General features: G+C 41.3%; 2 protein-coding genes across 3 annotated transcripts; both read right to left on the minus strand.

Annotated features, from left to right (window-relative positions):
* Positions 1-2804: 2804 nt before the first annotated feature.
* On the minus strand, positions 2805-6044 carry lin7b (lin-7 homolog B (C. elegans)). Of its 2 annotated transcripts, XM_083566264.1 has the most exons (6): positions 5759-6044; positions 4440-4558; positions 4054-4125; positions 3760-3969; positions 3511-3674; positions 2805-3416 (listed from the first exon to the last, which is right to left on the minus strand). In XM_083566264.1, exons 1-6 carry the CDS (start codon positions 5832-5834, stop codon positions 3395-3397), a joined length of 663 nt encoding a protein of 220 aa, XP_083422390.1. In that variant the 5' UTR covers positions 5835-6044; the 3' UTR covers positions 2805-3394. The 2 variants fall into 2 exon arrangements, with proteins under 2 accessions (XP_083422390.1, XP_083422389.1); XM_083566263.1 differs by having other exon boundaries at positions 3760-4125; positions 5759-6012.
* A 1466-nt stretch (positions 6045-7510) lies between these two features.
* On the minus strand, positions 7511-16819 carry snrnp70 (small nuclear ribonucleoprotein 70 (U1)). Its single transcript, XM_083566794.1, has 10 exons — positions 16554-16819; positions 15459-15612; positions 14677-14739; positions 14533-14587; positions 14347-14411; positions 14201-14263; positions 13390-13471; positions 9350-9451; positions 8626-8725; positions 7511-8385 (listed from the first exon to the last, which is right to left on the minus strand). The coding sequence occupies exons 2-10, from the start codon at positions 15603-15605 to the stop codon at positions 7551-7553; spliced, it is 1512 nt and encodes a 503-aa protein (XP_083422920.1). The 5' UTR covers positions 15606-15612; positions 16554-16819; the 3' UTR covers positions 7511-7550.
* Between the last annotated feature and the right edge of the window lie 1364 nt (positions 16820-18183).

An 18183-nucleotide genomic window follows, 5' to 3' on the forward strand; every position in this document is an offset into this window, starting at 1 on the left:
AGACAATGTCTGTTGTAAAAAGCGCTATAGAAATAAACTTGACTTGTCCTTGTGTCCTTAATTAGCTATCTATTTGTGACCGGTTGAATGTCTTTCAAATGAAGACAAATAGACATGCATGAATAATGGGTGCGTTTTAAATCCGAAGACACGCCCACTGCTGTGGAGTTGCGCTTTGACATTGAGCACACCTGTGCCACAAAAGCGGCGTGTTTGTGGCTTTATTAAAAGCACAGTTGAGTGCGGCACTTTGATTCCTTTCCTATCTGTAGGCTGGGTGGCTAGAAAAGGTATTTTTTTTTCTCTCTCTCTCACAACGTTATTGTGGGGAAGGGGGAAACTTTTTGTCTTGGTTTTTTCCAGGTGCGGCCAAAGAGCGCCAGCTGCTGTTTCGTACCTGTTTTGTATGTTTTTACACACTGTTTGTTTTATAAACCTGAATTAGCTTGTTGGGTTACAGGTTGGATTAAGCGTCTAAGTTTTAAAAGATTATTCTGCGCAACGGTTCTGTGCTCTGTTTCAGTAAGGACTTGGATATTGAGCTCTTGTGCAGGTGTATTGAATTAACAGGCTTCAGTATTTTTGCTCTGTGAGCCGCTTGGACGCTTTTTAAATATAAATCGGGAGTTAATTGTTTTTCTCTTTTTAACGTGTATGTGTGTGTACCATTTACATAACTATTTCCACATGTAACTATCTGAGCTGTGATTCTTGAGACTTAAACAGAAGGAGATTTGTTTGTGTTTTGGGTTTATTTTTGGTTTATTCTTAAGAATTATGCACTGATTTGCTGTGTCTCTTCTGTTAAAGAGGATTTAATCTAGTCTCTCTGTGGGTAAATAACTGGTAAGCTGTAAATGGTGGGTTTTTTTTTTTTAATTTAAGCTTTATTTTTTTTTTTGTTTACATTTTTACTATTTTTGGAAAGTCACGTCTCTGTCTTTAATCCCATCCGAACCAGCAGGGTCCTTCATATTTTTTTTTTTTTACTTTTTTTGGTTTAATTATTCTTTTGGGTTTAACCCATTTTCCTGGGTGAATAAATAAGGTGGCGTAGTCGGTTCCTTTTTATTTCTAATACCTTTTTAACCAAAGGTTACACATAGATCTGTGTGTAATTGTCAGTGGTGGGCAGTAATGAAGTCCTTTTTTTTAAAATGTGTGTTTAATTGTGCAATAAATGCATTTCGAGTGAAATTTGTACATGAAAGTGCGCTCAGAAACGTCTCCAAATCTGTTCCCTGCTCCGAGAATGTTTTACTCATCCAGTGATTACAGCTGAAGCAGAGAGGAGCTTTTTTTAATGAGCTGAAACTAATCAATGGGGGGGCATCGAGTCATGGCATGGTTCACCCAGGGGGCGTCATTCACCCTTAGTGGCATCTACTGATCACCAACACCAGCATCAGTTCAACAGGGAAACAAATGATAAACTCTAATCACTGTTTAACTCATTATTAGTCTATTAATAGATCAGTGTGCTGAGAGGAACATCAGTTTTTTTTCACACAAACTTGAGTTGATTTAAGTAAAGTGTCTTGAGACAAAAGTGATGATAGGAACATTTAGTTATAATAAATCATAGCACTTTGGATTCTTGAGTACATTTGAATATTTTACTGAGTGCATCTCTACTTGAACTCAACGACATGCTTAGTGTTCATTTATCCACCAGTGGTAATCGTGTGGCTTTGGCCAGGACGGTGTTCTATCTCAAAGGTTATGTGGGTCTTGGAATATTAACAAAAATATAAAACATTTTAGGACTTTTCCATGAAGTTTATCATGTTTAACGTTCAAAATCTATTGACTTCGACCGTTTATACCATTTAAGAAATAGCAAACTAAATCCAGTGGTTTATTACAGAAAGGAGCACAAAAACCAGCCCAAATCATCTTTCTCAAATAAGTGTAAAGGTAAATGTGCTTTATATACAGTGAAGTGAGGAGGCTGGGGGATGCTGGGAATACAGTGCCCCTGGAGCACAGAGGGTTAAGGGCCTTGCTCAAGAACCCAAAAATGTTAGCTTGGTGATACCGGGTTTCGAACCCCAGACCTTCCGATCAGAGCCTTAACCACTGAGCTCCCACTTCCCAATGGTAGGTGTATATGAAATTTTAAACCTACATCACAAATTTATTTTTTCAACTTGCACTTCCCCATAGCTGAGTCACTGGCAACCTTCTAACAGAGATACACTATATTGCCAAAAGTATTGGGACACCTGGCCTTTCCTGCTCAATGTGGTTCTTTTCCAAACCGTTACAAATCTTGGGGCACTCAATTGTACAGGTCTTTTAGATGGCGCTATAATACAATTTTGCTTTCACTTGAACTTGCAAACGCAAACCTGTTCCAGCATGGCGATGCCCCTGTGCACAATGTGAGCTTCTTGAAGATCTGGTTTACATGCTTTGGAGAGGAAGATCTTGCTGCTATAGAGCTCTGATCTCATCCCTACTGAACACTTTTGGGATGAATGTGAACACTGACTGCACCCCAGGTCTCCTCACCTACATCAGTACCTGCCTTTCATAACACACTTGTGTCTGATGAACACAAATATTCATAAGCACACTCCAGAATCTAGTGGAACATTTTTGCAGAAGAGTTGAGGAAATTATAAGAGTAAATTGGAAAAGCGAAAGAAACACCACGAAAACAAACAAACATTCTGAAGTGCTGCAGCAGCATTTGAATGAGGAAAATTGAAACCTGTTTAAAATGAATTGAGACCTTAAGATTTTTTTAAGGCCAAGCGGTTTTTTTTTTTTTGACCAAGTGGAGGAACGAGGTGGTCTGATAGCATTGACGAGTTTATTGTAGACGGAAATGTAAACAGACACGACTAACAGCTCAAATCCACACAGACGAAAACACTAAATATGTTTACACACACACACACATCCAGACAGAGGATTAAAGACAAACTCTTTGGGTGTGCAGAGGCGAGGAAAAGCTCTACAGGTTTCTCTGAGGTGTGGAAGAGCTTAATCCCCGTAACAGAGCATGACGTCATATACAGAGACTCGGAACACATCAACACACACACACACACACACACACACACACAGCCCTTAGAGGAGCACAACCGCACACTTCTGATTTCTGGTCGCTTTGCTGTAGTTGGTCTCGGGTTCTTTAATTATATTACTGAACGCTTTCACTCGCACACAATAACTCAAATAAATAAAAATAAATACAAAACAAAACTCAGTCTCTCCCCCCTCCCCAGGATGAGCATGTTTGAGGTCTACAGTTTCAGGAATGTTCCACTAACATACATCTAAAGCGAGACGCCGTTCGTCTCGTCAGCAGCTCGAGTCTTCCGTCTTCCCGTTGGACGATGGAGGAATGGGCGGGGTCGACAGGTGAACCGACGGTTGGGATTGGTTAACCCCGAGACTCTAAAGATCTGCGGGGAAAAAAAGGAGAAGCAAAGGGGGTTCAAAATGGCATCGTATCGGCTCGATTACTAGATGGATATCAAAGATGGAACGTGAGCGCACGAATGGCTGGTGTGTTGCTGGCGTCGTCGAGCGCTGCGCAGCTTCTCGAACCGGGCCTCCATCTCCTCGAGGACTTTCGGGGTGTAGCGCACCACCAGCTTGACGGAACCCTGCGCCGCCTTCAGCAGCTCCACGGCCTTCTCGTGGTGCTCGCCTTCCACGCTCTACACACACAGAACACTGTGAAGAAGACGGAGAGAGAGAGAGACGGAGGATGCGCTCTTGCCCCGGACGCGCTCTTGTACTCACCACTCCGTTGACTGAGAGCAGCTGGTCGCCCCTCTTCAATCCGCCCTGTCGGTCGGCGACGCCCCCCGGAATCACCCTGGAGATGTAGATGGGCGAATTCTGCTCCTTCCCACCCATGATGTTAAAACCGAGGCCTTCGTCCGTCTTGGGAAGCTCCACGACCCGCGGGTGGGCGTGGCCTTCGCTCGCCGCGAACGCCGCCACTGTCGCCTGCAGAGATGGAAAAACGGTTCGGGAAAATCCGAGACGGAAAGCCGGAGTGTGGGAGAAGGAATAAACGGTGCGCCGACTTACTTTAGCGGTGGCCTGAGCTCGCACCTCGGGTCCGCCCACGATATCCAGCGTGTCGTACAGCTGTTCGTACACCTTTACCGAAGAGATAGAGGGAAAGAGAATGAAGAGAGTGCTTTCATTTAGCAGGTTCTCCGAGCCGTAAAAACCGAGGTTGGTACCGAACCGTGAATTTTGTGTACCGTTACACCACATGCTGAACAGTACACCATAACAATGATGGAAATATTATGAATTTACATTCGGTGGGACCCGTGTGAGGAGGGGTTCCCTTTTAAAATTTGCATGAAACCACATTCCATACATAAGTTGAATCCAATCTGATCTCATCGAACATTTTTTTCCGAGTGTCTACTATCTGGTGCATGGCAGAAAAGAAAGAAACCCACCTCTCTAATGGCAGCGCAGAATTTGCTCTGGAGAACCCTCTGCAGAGCCTGCAGTTTGGGGGGAGGCAGCTCGCCGCTCCTCTGCAGCCGGTCCAGCAACTCTATCACCCTGCATACATCTGAGACGAGAAGACGAGATGTTTACTCAACATGTGAAAAAATCCCCTTCTGAAAACTAAAACACGCCATTATCACGTTTCCACCCACAAGGTCGCGCTGTTGGTTCTAATGTTCTGCGCCTCTTCCACCATGAAGAAGGTGGTTCCTGGATGGAAAATTCAGTTCCAAGCCTGACAGGAAGCCCATAACTGGGGGGTCTATAATACAAAATTCTGTGTGCAAAGCCGCCTTTAGTGAATAATCAAACCAGAACTGAAAGTCTTTGAGGCAGGGGATTATAGTGTTCAGAAGGTCATCAGGTCAAATCCAAGCAGTACCAGAACTGGGGCCCTGCTGGGCCCTTGAGCAAGACCCTGAACTCTCAACTGCTCAGTTTTATGAATAAGATAATGGAAAGAGACGTCTTCCAAATGGCAGAAACATATGGTCGAGATCGGGGATCAGGGATGTCCAAATCTGTTCCACAAAGGGTGCAGGTTTTTATTCCAACCACGCAAGAGCAACACCAAACTCCACCTGCTTCAATCTAATGATTTAAATTTTTCAGGAGGTTGCATCCACACTGGACCTTTGTGGAAAAGATTGGACACCACTGGTTTAGATCGAGATCGAACTGTTTAGATGCAAACCGGATGCAAAGCGACTCAGCATGTGATCATTTCATCCATCATCGTGCGTCACTGAAGCTCTTGGTGGCTCTTGCGTGATGTTCTGCACCACAATGCTGATGGACTGATGAACAGGTTAACAGGATGTGTGTGTGTGTGTGTGTGGTTGATTGTCATGCAGTCATAACCTGCAAAAGTTTGAAACAGCACTATATATATATAGACACTAATATCTATAATAAAGAATATTACTACTGATTACGTCATAATCAAGAATATGTAAATCAGTATTATGACAAAACAGTATACTATAGCAACGTATAGTATAGTAATATGATACGTACTGTTTGTTTAAGCATATACAGATTAAGATTAAGCAATTTATAGTAATTATATTTAAGATATTTATTCTGTGTGATCATTAACATGTATTTGAATTGAATCAGTGGTTAGGAGTTTTTTTTCTCTCCGCCACAAACATCAGCATGTCGCTGCTCCTCAAACCGAGTTTATATTACACATTTATTTGTTTATGTATGTGTGTAAAATACAGTATATTGTTCTGGGCAATAAACGCGTGGTGGTCGCTACCTCTCTCCAGGCACAGCGGCTCCGCCATCATGTCCGCCTCCTTCCCCGGATGATGATGATAATAAGACGACATCATGAGCGGAGCGAACCGGAGCCGTTTAATTTTGTTTTCCTTTTTATCTCCAGTTACAAACCAAAGCAAGCTCCAAATGTTTTAATTGGTTGTTTTTGTTGTTTTTGTTTTTTATGACGTCTAACTAAAAATCCAGTCCCCAACCAACATCCTTCTATCCTGCACCAAACAGCGGCGGACTGAGGAGACGCTGAGAGTCGCTCAAGCAATGACGTAGCGCTCGGGTTTTAAAGCGAGGCTCAATCTGATTGGATGGGCGGTTATGGCGTCATCATTATGCGACCGTGTTTATTTATCTATCACGGTAAAAAAAATGAATATATGTAAACACTACTTCTTTTAGCCCCATTTGGTTAAAAGATGTAACTATAAAGGAAAAACTATATCAGTGACTTACATTAAATTTATCTTATTTAACAAATTCTCCTACATTAAATTTAGCATTTTATTATTTAACAAATTCTTTTTTTTTATTGAATAATTTTATGATGAAAATGTGACTTTTATAAAAACATGAACTACATTTCAGTATAAAATCTTTATGATACCAATCAAATATACCAGAATATACTGGTTATTGGACATACTACAGATACACACTATCTGTATATATACATACACACACACACACACACTCATCTTGTCCAGCTGCACGTGCTTCTTCACCAAAGAGTAATCGAAAAGCTGAAGGCACACAATTGTGAAGGACGTCTTCAAAAGCAGTAGCATGATATTTTCCAGTCACTTGAACTAGGAGACCCAAACCTGTTCCAGCACGACAATGCTTCATGAAGATACATGGATTGGACTGGAAGATCTGCTGTAGAGCTCCGACCTCAAAATAATTAAATGTAAAAGCTGACTGCACCCCAGGCCTTCTCACCTCACCTACATAAGCACCTGACTTCAACACTATTCTAGCTGAACGAATCTCCAGAAAATCTAGTGCAACGTCTTAACAGAAGAGTGAAGGTTATTGTTAAACATCAGGCTTCCACAAGCTTTTGCCCAAAGAGGAGTGCATGAAAATGAATCATGTATGTAGTGTATTAATATTAACCTGTGATTAATTTAACCTGGAAGTATTTACAATCTAGTTGGGCTGCATAGAGGAAATTGTGTGTCAAAAATAAATGAAAACTTTTTTTTTTTTTTAAATGAAAAAGTTTAAAGCGTATTTATTAAAGAGAACCAATGCACAAAAATAAACAGAACCCCAAAAACAAACATCACTTGAAAAGGTGGTTCACAAAGCATCCATACGAAGACGATTAATTACAAAAAAATAAGAGCAACCTGTTGTGAACCTATGGCAACATATTCTCAGCTAAAATCCCTCACCCACACACACATTGCTTATCAGGTCAGAGCTGTACATGATGAAACCTTGGAAACATCTTACCAAGAAAAGATGCTTTGAGTGTAAATTTTTTTTTTTTTTTATACTGCAGTGTTGCTCCTACAGCACAACAGTTGGGTCAAACTAATACAATAATTTTTTATTAATCCTTGCCAAAAAAAAAAAAATTGGTGGCAATTAAAAAAAAAAAAAAAAAAAAAAGACTATAAATCACAGTTCAGCTATTCCTATTTCAGCTCATGGTGGACAGATCATGCGGAGAAGAAAAGCAGATTAAATTGAGAGCCAGGCTGATTCTTCACCACATGTATAGAAACTGTTTTTCTTTTTATTTCTGCTTTTTAAGGACCTAAAAGTGTTTAGTACTCATCACCCTGAGCTTCCATCTTGTAGCCGTTTTCGTTAGAAACGTAGCCGTCTCCAGACTGCATGGAGTCCTGGTCCATCATCATGGCGTTCATTCCGTCCTGAGAACCTTCCTCGATCTGTGGCGGGAGAGATCCGTCTCCTTCTTCTCCGTTACCCAGGCCTTCGTTCTCACCCATAGGGGGGAGTAAAGAGCCGTGTCGATCCTCTCTACGCTCGCGATCACCCCTGTCCCGCTTATGCTCACGGTCTCTGTCCCGGTCTCTGTCCCGCCTGCGTTCTCTGTCCCTATCTCGATCTTTGTCTCTGTGACTACGCTTCCTGTCCCGGTCTCTGTCCCTCTCTCTGTCTCTATCTCTGCCTCTCTCTTCACCCTCTGGCCCTCCCTCCTCTCCTCGACTCTGGTCACCCAAGCTGGACTCATCCATCCCTCGCTCCCCACCTTCACCCATCATGCCGTCGGTCATCCCGCCGGCACCCTCTTCCCCTCCCTCAGCTCCCTTTCCTCTCTCCCTGTCTCTCCTCCTCTCCCTGCTCCGGCTTCTCCTCTTCCGCTCTCTGTCTCGGTCACGCTCTCTGCTCCTTTCGCGTGGTTTGGCTGCTGGTGGTGGTGCTGGTGCTTCTCCTTCGCCTCCTCTCTCCCTTTCCCTTTCCCTGCGCCGGCTAGGACCCTCTTCCACGCTTCCCCCTGGCACCCTGTCGCGCTCACGTGACCGGGTGCGCCTGCGCCTCTCTCTTGAGCGAGAGCGTCTACGTTCGCCGCGATCCTTTTCGCGCTCACGCTCTCGGCTCCTCTCACGCCGATCTCCACGCTCGCGGTCCCTGTCGCTGTGACGACAAAACAAAAACACAAAATATAAGGATGTGCAACGAGATCCAAAGCTCGCATTTAATAGCTGCAGGAGTGAACAGTAGGGAAGTAAATCTAGTTTGTGCAATTTGCAATGATCTCAAACACTTTCAGTGTCATTCTGGGGTGGTGTTCGTAGAATCTGGGAAAATAATGAATTGAATCCATTTTGGAATAAGGTTGTACACTACTTCATACACTGCCCCCAAAACACACACCTTCCAATAGGTCGATCGTCATAGCGGGAGGTGTCGTCTCTACCGGAATGCTTGATGTTAACGTCTGCGCCACCTCTCCTAGTGCCACCCAGACCTCCACCTAGAAACCAGAGAACAGGGTAATGGCAAAATATTAAAGTAGGCACAAGAAATATTTATATTGTATGTATGCATGTATGTATAATATATCACACTACAATAATATCGCAATTGTTTTATTCACGTGCTATTTGATATTAACGAGTGTATCGCAAAACACCTACAGTGTGCACGCATATGTGATGAAATCTAGTCGCATTTAAAGCGCTTAAGATAAGGGGGACGAAAACTGTACATTTCATACAATTAATCATACAAAAAGTTCTCATACATCAACATTGATGATCAATGCAACTCAAATATCAGTATGCGTTATTGATGCGTATAAAAACAGACGCAGCCATCGTCTGTTAAGTAACAGCTCAAATGTTTAATTCCAACCGACATACACACTCATGCAAAATGGCTTTATAAAATGGTAAAAAAAAAATATATATATATATATTCTTTTGTCAATGCTGTGAATGGACACCACAAAGAATATGAATATAAACATTTTTTAAAAGGCAGCTGTCCATGGTACTCAAGGTACGAGCACAATAAACATCAGAATATCGTTTTTGTCTCAATATAGCACACCCCTGGTGCCCACCCATCCATCCAAGGTGTATTTTATTTTTTTTACCCAGGCGACGTGGGTGCCATCCCTTCACAGTGCGTCCTCTCTCTACATCGACAAGAACTCTGCGTCCGTCGATCTTTTTTCCATCGGCGTGCTTGTAGGCCGCTACAGAGAAAGAACATGCAGTAGAGAAAGCACGAGAGAGAGAGAGAGAGAGAGAGAGAGAGAGAGAGAGAGAGAGAAAGGGGAAAAGAGAGAAAAAGATCATGTGTGAGATGGACGAATGTATGCTGCAGTATTACTGTAGATTTCGCTTACCTTCAGGGGGTTTTTCACGCCCATGCAAATTCAGACAGGCATTACACAGCACAAGCTTACCTCAGAGTGCAATCATTGCTTTTATTTTATTACTTTTAAGGTCACAAGCCACCACGGCCAGTTACGTATACATGTCCTAGAATCAGTTTTTTTTTTTTTTTAAAGGAAAAAAAAAAAAAAAAAAAAAAAAAACCCCCGAAGGCGTTTCTAAGATTTGATTCTTTACCACAGCTCAACATGTAGAAATTATACTGACACATACCTTAAAAAATCAAAAAAAAAAAAAAAAAAAAAAAGCGTTTGGGGTTCTACCGCTGGCAGCTCTGCATGTAAAACAAACACGCTGAATGGACGGCATTTAAAATAAATAAATAAATAAATAACATGAGCCTGAATGTAATCTGATATCAGACCATGTAGTGAAAACTGCAAGCCATTAGCTAGAATATTTCCCAGATGTTCTTCCAAAATCATCTCACTTTTTATCTCCATTAAATGATTAAATTGTATAACTGAACACCTCATTCCTTATAGCCTTTATATGATCTCAATTCGCACAGAACTGAGAGGGAATTAGCCACACCCCCTCACGTGAAGGACACATGGGCACAAAATAAAAAAATAACAAAAAACAAAAAGAGCACCATAAGAAACAATTATCACCTTCACACTCCCCACCACAGACAGTAAACCTACATCCATAAAAAAATAAAAAAAAAATAAAAAGTGGCTAACCATGTCTCCCCATGCTAAATCTTTGTGCAACACCCAGAACCCACCCCCTCCCGCACCCACCCCATCAATCTGGTCTGAGCTGGTCAATAATCTAAGATAGTAATCCCCTCCATCTTACCACATTACCTGTAAATGCTCCCTTACCATAAGACCTGGCCAAGGCTGGAACCCATCGCTGGTGTAGCCTGGTGATTCCAAGTGCAGAGCCAAACAGGAGGCGATACTTTTCAAACTATGTACACTTGGATTGTTTAAAATAAACTGGAATCCGTTTCCCACTTGGACAGATGGACTGGACGAGGTCCACACAGCTACTGCACTGCACTGCTGAAGACGGCCACCCCGGTGGAATAGGATACAGCGATCAAGCTATCTAACCTTAAACGAGGGCCTTACCGGGAACCCTCTTACATTTACCCTAATCTCAAACATCTGTGCACTAGAGGGCCTTACCGGAAACCCTCGTACATTTTCCCTAATCTCAAACATCTGTCCACTAGAGGGCCTTACCGGAAACCCTCGTACATTTACCCTAATCTCAAACATCTGTCCACTAGAGGGCCTTACCGGAAACCCTCGTACATTTACCCTAATCTCAAACATCTGTCCACTAGAGGGCCTTACCGGAAACCCTCGTACATTTACACTAATCTTCAACATCTGTCCAATAGAGGGCCTTACCAACAACCCTCCACTTAACCACTATTAGAGGGCCTTACCCCAAACCCTCTCTATTCCATAAAGCTAGAGGGCCTTACCAGGAACCCTCTTTTACATGTACTCCAACCTCAAACATCTCTCCATTAGAGAGCCTTACCGAAAATCCTTACATTTATCACAATCTCAAACATCTGTCCACTAGAGGGCTTTGCCAGGAACCCTCCATGTAACCACTATTAGAGGGCCTTACCCAAAACCCTCTCTATTCCATAAAGCTTGAGGGCCTTACCCAAAACCCTCAATTTTCTATCAAACCTAATCAGTACCCAGAGGGCCTTACCGACAACCCTCTCCTCCTAAATGGTCTTCCAAAAAAAACATCCCATAGCCAAAAGGGGACGTACCAGGAAGTCCTAAATATAAGGGGTGGACAAATCAGTAGCTCTGGTACCAAAACAAATAGCCCGGATGATAAGTACACTTACTCTCACTGGGGGACGACTGTGCATTACATCACAATGCACCACAAAGTATTGCCTGGGTCTTATTTACCGAAATATTTAATAGAATTAACATTCATATTTATATCTTCAATATTTTTTATTATATTTGTAACAAAGTTCAGTATTATTTAACATTTACATAATTTTTTTTAATTCCAATATCTATTTCGAAATGCCAAATACGATCCAACCAAGCAATCAGTATCAGTCGATCTCTACTATAAAGTTCTCTAATAAAGTTTCACGGCCACTTCAACATCACCTGGTTTGTATTAATGGCCTCTGATGTGCCATGCTTTTAGACTATACCGACGTATGTTTTTCTTTTACTGGTACATTCATTTTCAACCACAACGCCTGGTTTAGCCGCCCGTTAGACTGAGCACATTAAATGATTTGTCCACCCCAGTCTACATAATCTAGCATTTCTAGATCTAGATCATTTTACGGCCTGTTCAGGTCTAGGTGGTGGTTGTATTACTTTGAGGGATTATAAGTACTCTTATAAGGCACAGAGGAGGAAATGTACACAAATACATTTATTTAAAGGGGAGTTTTTCTTCTTCTTTGGAATGTATAACATTTTCTCGAAAGAGGACGATTTCTGCAAGTAAGGTTTTTTCATTCAGTGTTTAACTCTGTATGTTCCTGGATCAGTAACTCCTAATCTTCCTTGAGCCAAATTTACTAGATTTTTTTTTTTTTTTATTTGGTCAGATCACAGACTGCCTTCGATTAACCTACATCAATTAAAGCCATCTATTATTAATCAAAGGGATATACTCTGTAAGATTTAAATGGGTGGTTCTAATGCACATAAATTATCTGTACAGTGCCACAGTGGTTTCTCCAGATCTACTATGCACTCCTATAAACGTCATGTCGCATGCGTCTCTTCGTGTTTCTTCCTCAGCCTTATTTTACAATGTCTGCCAAAAAAAATCCCATGTAAATTTTGCAGAGTACAACCTGCGCTTTCTTATTAACACGCAGTGGCTTTAACGGAAGAGGTTGACCCCAGACACCGGTTCCCTAAACCTAGCCCAAGGGACGTTCACGGACCAAAAAAAAAAGTAACCGTACGCGATTTAGCTTATATACATCTATATATCTCTATATAGCTATATATAAATAAAACGTCTTGGAAATTTGGTCCGATGGACGTGTGCCTTGTCGAAGTAGATGAGGGTGTAAAGAAATCTTACCCATCATACAAACCCATCATACCAACCATATAATGAGCTGTGGTAGTAGGGTGTAGATGTATCAAAACCATCATCATGATCTGCAAGCCAGCTCTGGCCAATAGCCATCAGAGATAGGCGGCTGCAGTAGCAACGAAAACAACACACAATTAATACACGGCATGGACTTGCAACGCTTCACTCAGCAACAGAATTCCAACCTGAGCTACTGTGTAGTACACAAAAAAAAAGCAGCCTTCGCCGTGTTGAACAGACAGACTCGTGTGCAGGGTATTTTTTTTGTGATTTTTTTTCTTCACCTTGGCGCTAAAGAGGGCTCGGCCTTTAGCTTACCGTCGTCGCTCCGACTGGAACACATACACACACTCTTCTGTGTGTCTCAATGCCTAAACATTACAGAGATGCCGTAGTGCGGCGACATTCGTCAGAACGTGTATGTAGTGGACTATTGACTTGCATGTATGTAACCCCGCCCTCACCTCCCATAGACATTTACACAAAGTACGATAACACAACGCTCTCCACAGAACACACTCGCAGTCTCGCACACACAAAGACAGACATCTTTTAAACCCGATATTCCCGAAGCCCACATATTATTTGTGGATCTGAGAGCGAGGCATTCGGTCATATTATGGATTGGTCTGATTGGAGATACACATGAAGGTCGGAGTCTACTCACAGTGCATGTCTCGCTCGTGTTCATACTCGATGAAGGCGTAGCCGCGGGGTTTTGACGTCCTCTTGTTGTACACGATGTAGATCTAGAAAACCAAACATAACATCGCTCAGAACACCCACATCACCGCCACAACACACCCCCTAACCAGAGAACGACTGCATCAAGGCATGCAGAAATTATTTAAAAATAAATACACAGACCAGATCGGAGTAACCATCAGAGGTCCACTGGAACATACTTGACAGTAACTGATTATTCATTCGATGGATAAAATGGATACTGGATAAACTTTCTTTTTAAAAAAACACGCTAGCAATGAACGCAACCCGGTATGGATTTTTGTCGATAGTCAATTGATCCAGCAATCAACTCTCCTTGAACGTCCAGAATGAAAAGAGACTCGCGTCTTATTTAAGAGCAATACGAAGAGAGATTGATCATAGCAATCATCGCTTAATAACAAACAATATAGGTTACTGGTCATCTTAAATCTAAAAGATAGTTTTTCCGGGTTGCGTCTGAGAAGGTCAGTTATAAAATATGCCTCGAAGTAAATCCCTAACACCATGAATGAATGAACGAATGTTTTGTGGCAGAACAATAAAACAAAGGATCTAAACTAATAAAATAAAAAAATGCCCCAACATCCACTGTGCCTAGTATAAAGGTGTTCAGTGAAGTGTGTACGTGTTTGCTTTTGTTTTCAAGAAGAGCCAAGTCCCTGGACACCATGCACCACGGCTCTGCTTTCTCCACTATGTGTGTGAGGCTTCTTAACATATTAAAATCAAAACTAATCTGAACCACTTACTCGTTTGATGGGGCCGTAGACCTCGAACTCGCGGCGCAGTTTGGACTCTGTTGTATCGTAATTCTGTGCAAAACAACATAGAATAAATGAGGGAGGTAGAAGCAAAACAAAAATTACTGAAGTCGGATGCAAATCACAGAACTCACAATTCGAGCGACAAACAAGGTCTTGAAAGCGTCCCCTTGAGCGTTTGGGTCGTTGTGAGGATCCCCTGTAAAAAAAAAAAAAAAAAAAAGCATTGAAGACAGGCATTTTCTTTTTGTCGCCAGGACAACCAAAAGGTTAATAAGCGAACGTAAAAAAAATGGGTGTCGAATGCGAGCTGTACTTACACAACTTTAGCTCGGTTTCTACAACCGTTTGCCTCCGCTCCATCTTCTCGCGCCTCTGTCGTTCGAGTTCGGAAAAGATGTATATTATAGTCTAGAACATATTTGGTGTCCACTAATATAACGATTTTGAATAAACCATCTCACCTTTCTTTCGAGCCTCTCATCACGCGTTTCGGCTCTTGTAGGCGGAGGAGCATCTCGAGGGTCCTGCTCATTGGGAAGAGTGAGAGAGAAAAAAAAAATTTCAATTCATAAAAGAATATGAGCCAGTCATATAAAGACTCAAAACTTTGTACAAGCATCCAGGAACACTTACAAGAACTAAACAATAATCTAAAACACAACACACTGGAATACATTTAAAGTATTTAGCAGATGCCCTTACAAATTTCTCACTCAAAACTAAACAGCTATGGGATTTAAGACCTTGCTCAGGGGCCCGAGCATGGTGTGGCTGGGATTTGAACTCAACCTTCAGCTCCAAAGTCCTTACCCACTAAGCTACCGCCTCCCTGAATAGACCCGCTTATTTGGTTTCCAGTGCATTGTAACACACATGGACAAAATGCTATATATATAAAAAAAAAAAAAAAGGTTCTCATATCCAGCTAGAAATTGTGCAACACTCCATTTGGGTGGTTTTTAAACCTCGTCTTAGATTACCACCAACATGCATATTTTAGGGATTTCAACTCACAATTAGGATTAAAAAGGGCAGTAAATTTCTTAAAATTTTTTCCAAGGGAACTTCATCTGGGGAATTTGGAAACTTACCAAGAATTTACAGTAATTAGAAATATGGAGAAATATACATAAAATGCATCAGATCCAAACATCTATATAAACATTTTATTTGGTCATAAGAAGAAAATATATATTTTTTACTTAATTGTCATTGTCAATGGTCAAACTGCGTGAACTTGTACCTCAAAGTGCTTGATGAAGGGGGCAATCCCGGAGTAAGGCTGGTTGTGATGCTTTTCATGGGGGAGTTTCTCCAGCTGAGGCAGGAATGGGATCGGATCCCGCGGGGCAAACAGGGCCAGCAGGTTCGGTGGCAGAAACTGAGTCATTGTTTACCTAAAACGGAAAAGAAGCCAGACAGACGAACAGATGAACAACTCCTGAAATGCATTTATATGTGAATAAAAGGAAAGAGGACCTAATGCGAAACATAAAAATGACCGATTCGGACCGATCTTAAAATTCTGCACTCTCCCCCACCCCAGAAACCACAGGGGGCTGGGGGGGGATCTTGACGTTATTGTTACAATAATTATTAGTCACGTGACAAAAGAACGAACGAATCGGAGCAGCAGATATGAGTGGTGAAGCTGCAAATTTCATAATGAAAACGTAATTTTATTTCACATCAAAAGGAAAGAGCTGAACAAAATGACTCGTGAAAAGAGTCAAGATTCAAAGAACCGAGTCACTAAAATGATTCGATCTTCCCGTCACCAAGTCTCGATTTAAATACGACCTGAATAAACAAAATATTTTATGTATACACACACACACAATTCCTATTTTCTAAACCCATGAAAATGACTCAAACCTAGTTATAACTGATATAACCTCCTGAATGAGTCAAGAGCAAAAATAAAACATGAAAATGACGTTACAAATAAGTGTCTTTTTCTTGTAAATAAGTAATTAAACTCTAAACTCGATCCGGAACTCTGTAACATAAGAAATAAATGTATAATTATAATAATACACTTCTAAACCCCAACCTCACCCCAGTGCAGTTTGGTGTATAATGAGCTGGCCCACGCTCAGAAGAACCTGATTAGCATGCTAACTCGCTAGCTAGCATTGAGTATTAGCTTTACTCATACGCGCGAAATTACACATACAAACCCTTAAAACCAATCGATATCACGCATACAGGTGCAATTTTAAACTAAAAACGTGACAACTTGAGGATTTTATTTTTGCAAAGTTAATGGAAAATGCTAACACGCTAGTCAACAAGCTCGCGAGCCAACATGGCCTTCTCCGAGCGCCGTTCCGTTTACCTCAGTTCCGCATTCAACACAGAAATGAAATCTCCGAGCTCGACGGCGAACGAAATCTCCTCCGAATTTCCGTTAATCGTCCCCCAGGACAATCTTAACGGATCCGCAATCGGCGAAGAAACGACTGAAATGTGTCCTCTTGTTCTCTGTGAGGCGCTAACTCTTAAAATGGCGCGGTGCCATAAATCGCACGCTGTTGAGAAGTTTTACGACAACAGCGCGACAGTGGGCCGGGGTTGTACGGCACAGACGTGACTCTCCTACTCAGCTCTTGCATTCACCATAAGCATAACTTTGATTACAACTATTATATATATATATATATATATATATATATATATATATATATATATATATATATATATATATATATATATATATTTTTTTTTTTTTTTTTTTTTTTAATTATTATTATTATTATTATAAAAACGCTAACAAAACAACCTTCTTTCACCCTACATTTTTTTTTATTGTAATTTGAACTGACCCCCCTACACACACACACACACACACACACACACACACACACACACACACACACAATTAATAATTTGTAAAATAAACAAGTTCATGATCAATCAAAAATGTGTCCTTTAAGACAAAACGGTATTCAATGTAAAATATCGAGGTGCATTTTTTACTATTTTATTTCAAACTTTTGTCGATAACAAAGATCCGACACTGGAGACTCCTTCCAAAATTGCACAACGTTCACAGAAAACCTCACACAATGTGTATAGTGAGCGTCTTCACTACAGGTGTATATGTAAGATGTGCAGGGGTGAACAAAGTACAAAAAGCGTAGTTGAGTAAAAGTAGAGGTATACTCTGTAAAATATGACTCAGATAAAACTGAAAAATGCGCCCTTTAAACTTTCACCTGAATGAAAGTACAAAAGTATTTGCCTAAAATGTACTTGTTTCCAAAGTACTATGATTTATTACGGCTATAATGTTTAGCATTTTTGTCACAAGACTCTTTACTTAATCAACTCAGTTTATGTGAAAAGACTCTGTTACTCTCGGCACAGTGATCCAATAATAAAATTATATTAATCATTCAAACACTAAAAGACAGGAGGTAAAGCTGGAGGTAGCAGAGCTGAAGATGTTGAGGTTTTCGGTGGGAGTGACGACGATGGAGAGAATTAGAAACAAGTTTATTAGAGGGACAGCACATGTAGGACGTTTTGGAGACAAGGTATTGAGATGGTTTGAACATGTACAGAGGAGGGACATGGGGTATATTAGTAGGAGAATGCTGAGGATGGAGCCAGCAGGAAGGAGGAAAAGAGGAAGACCCAGGAGGTTGGTTTATGGATGTGGTGAGGGAAGACATGCAGGTAGTTGGTGTGAAAGAGGCAATTGTAGAGGACAGGGGGGTATGGAGACGGATGATCTGCTGTGGCGCCCCCTAATGGGAGAAGCCGAAAGAAGAAGAAGAAGAAGGCCAGCGTTGGGGGTAACGCGTTACAAGTAACGTGCGTTACGTAATAATATACCTTTTCTGGAGTAACGAGTAAAGTAGCGTGTTACTTTATAAATTTACACATTAATATCTGAGTTACTTTTTTTTTTAAGTAATGCAAGTTACTTTTCAGTTAAATTATTTTGCATAAAAAAATAAATA

This window comes from Silurus aristotelis (assembly GCF_946808225.1).
Source record: "Silurus aristotelis genome assembly, chromosome: 17".
Taxonomy (NCBI): Eukaryota; Metazoa; Chordata; class Actinopteri; order Siluriformes; family Siluridae; genus Silurus; species Silurus aristotelis.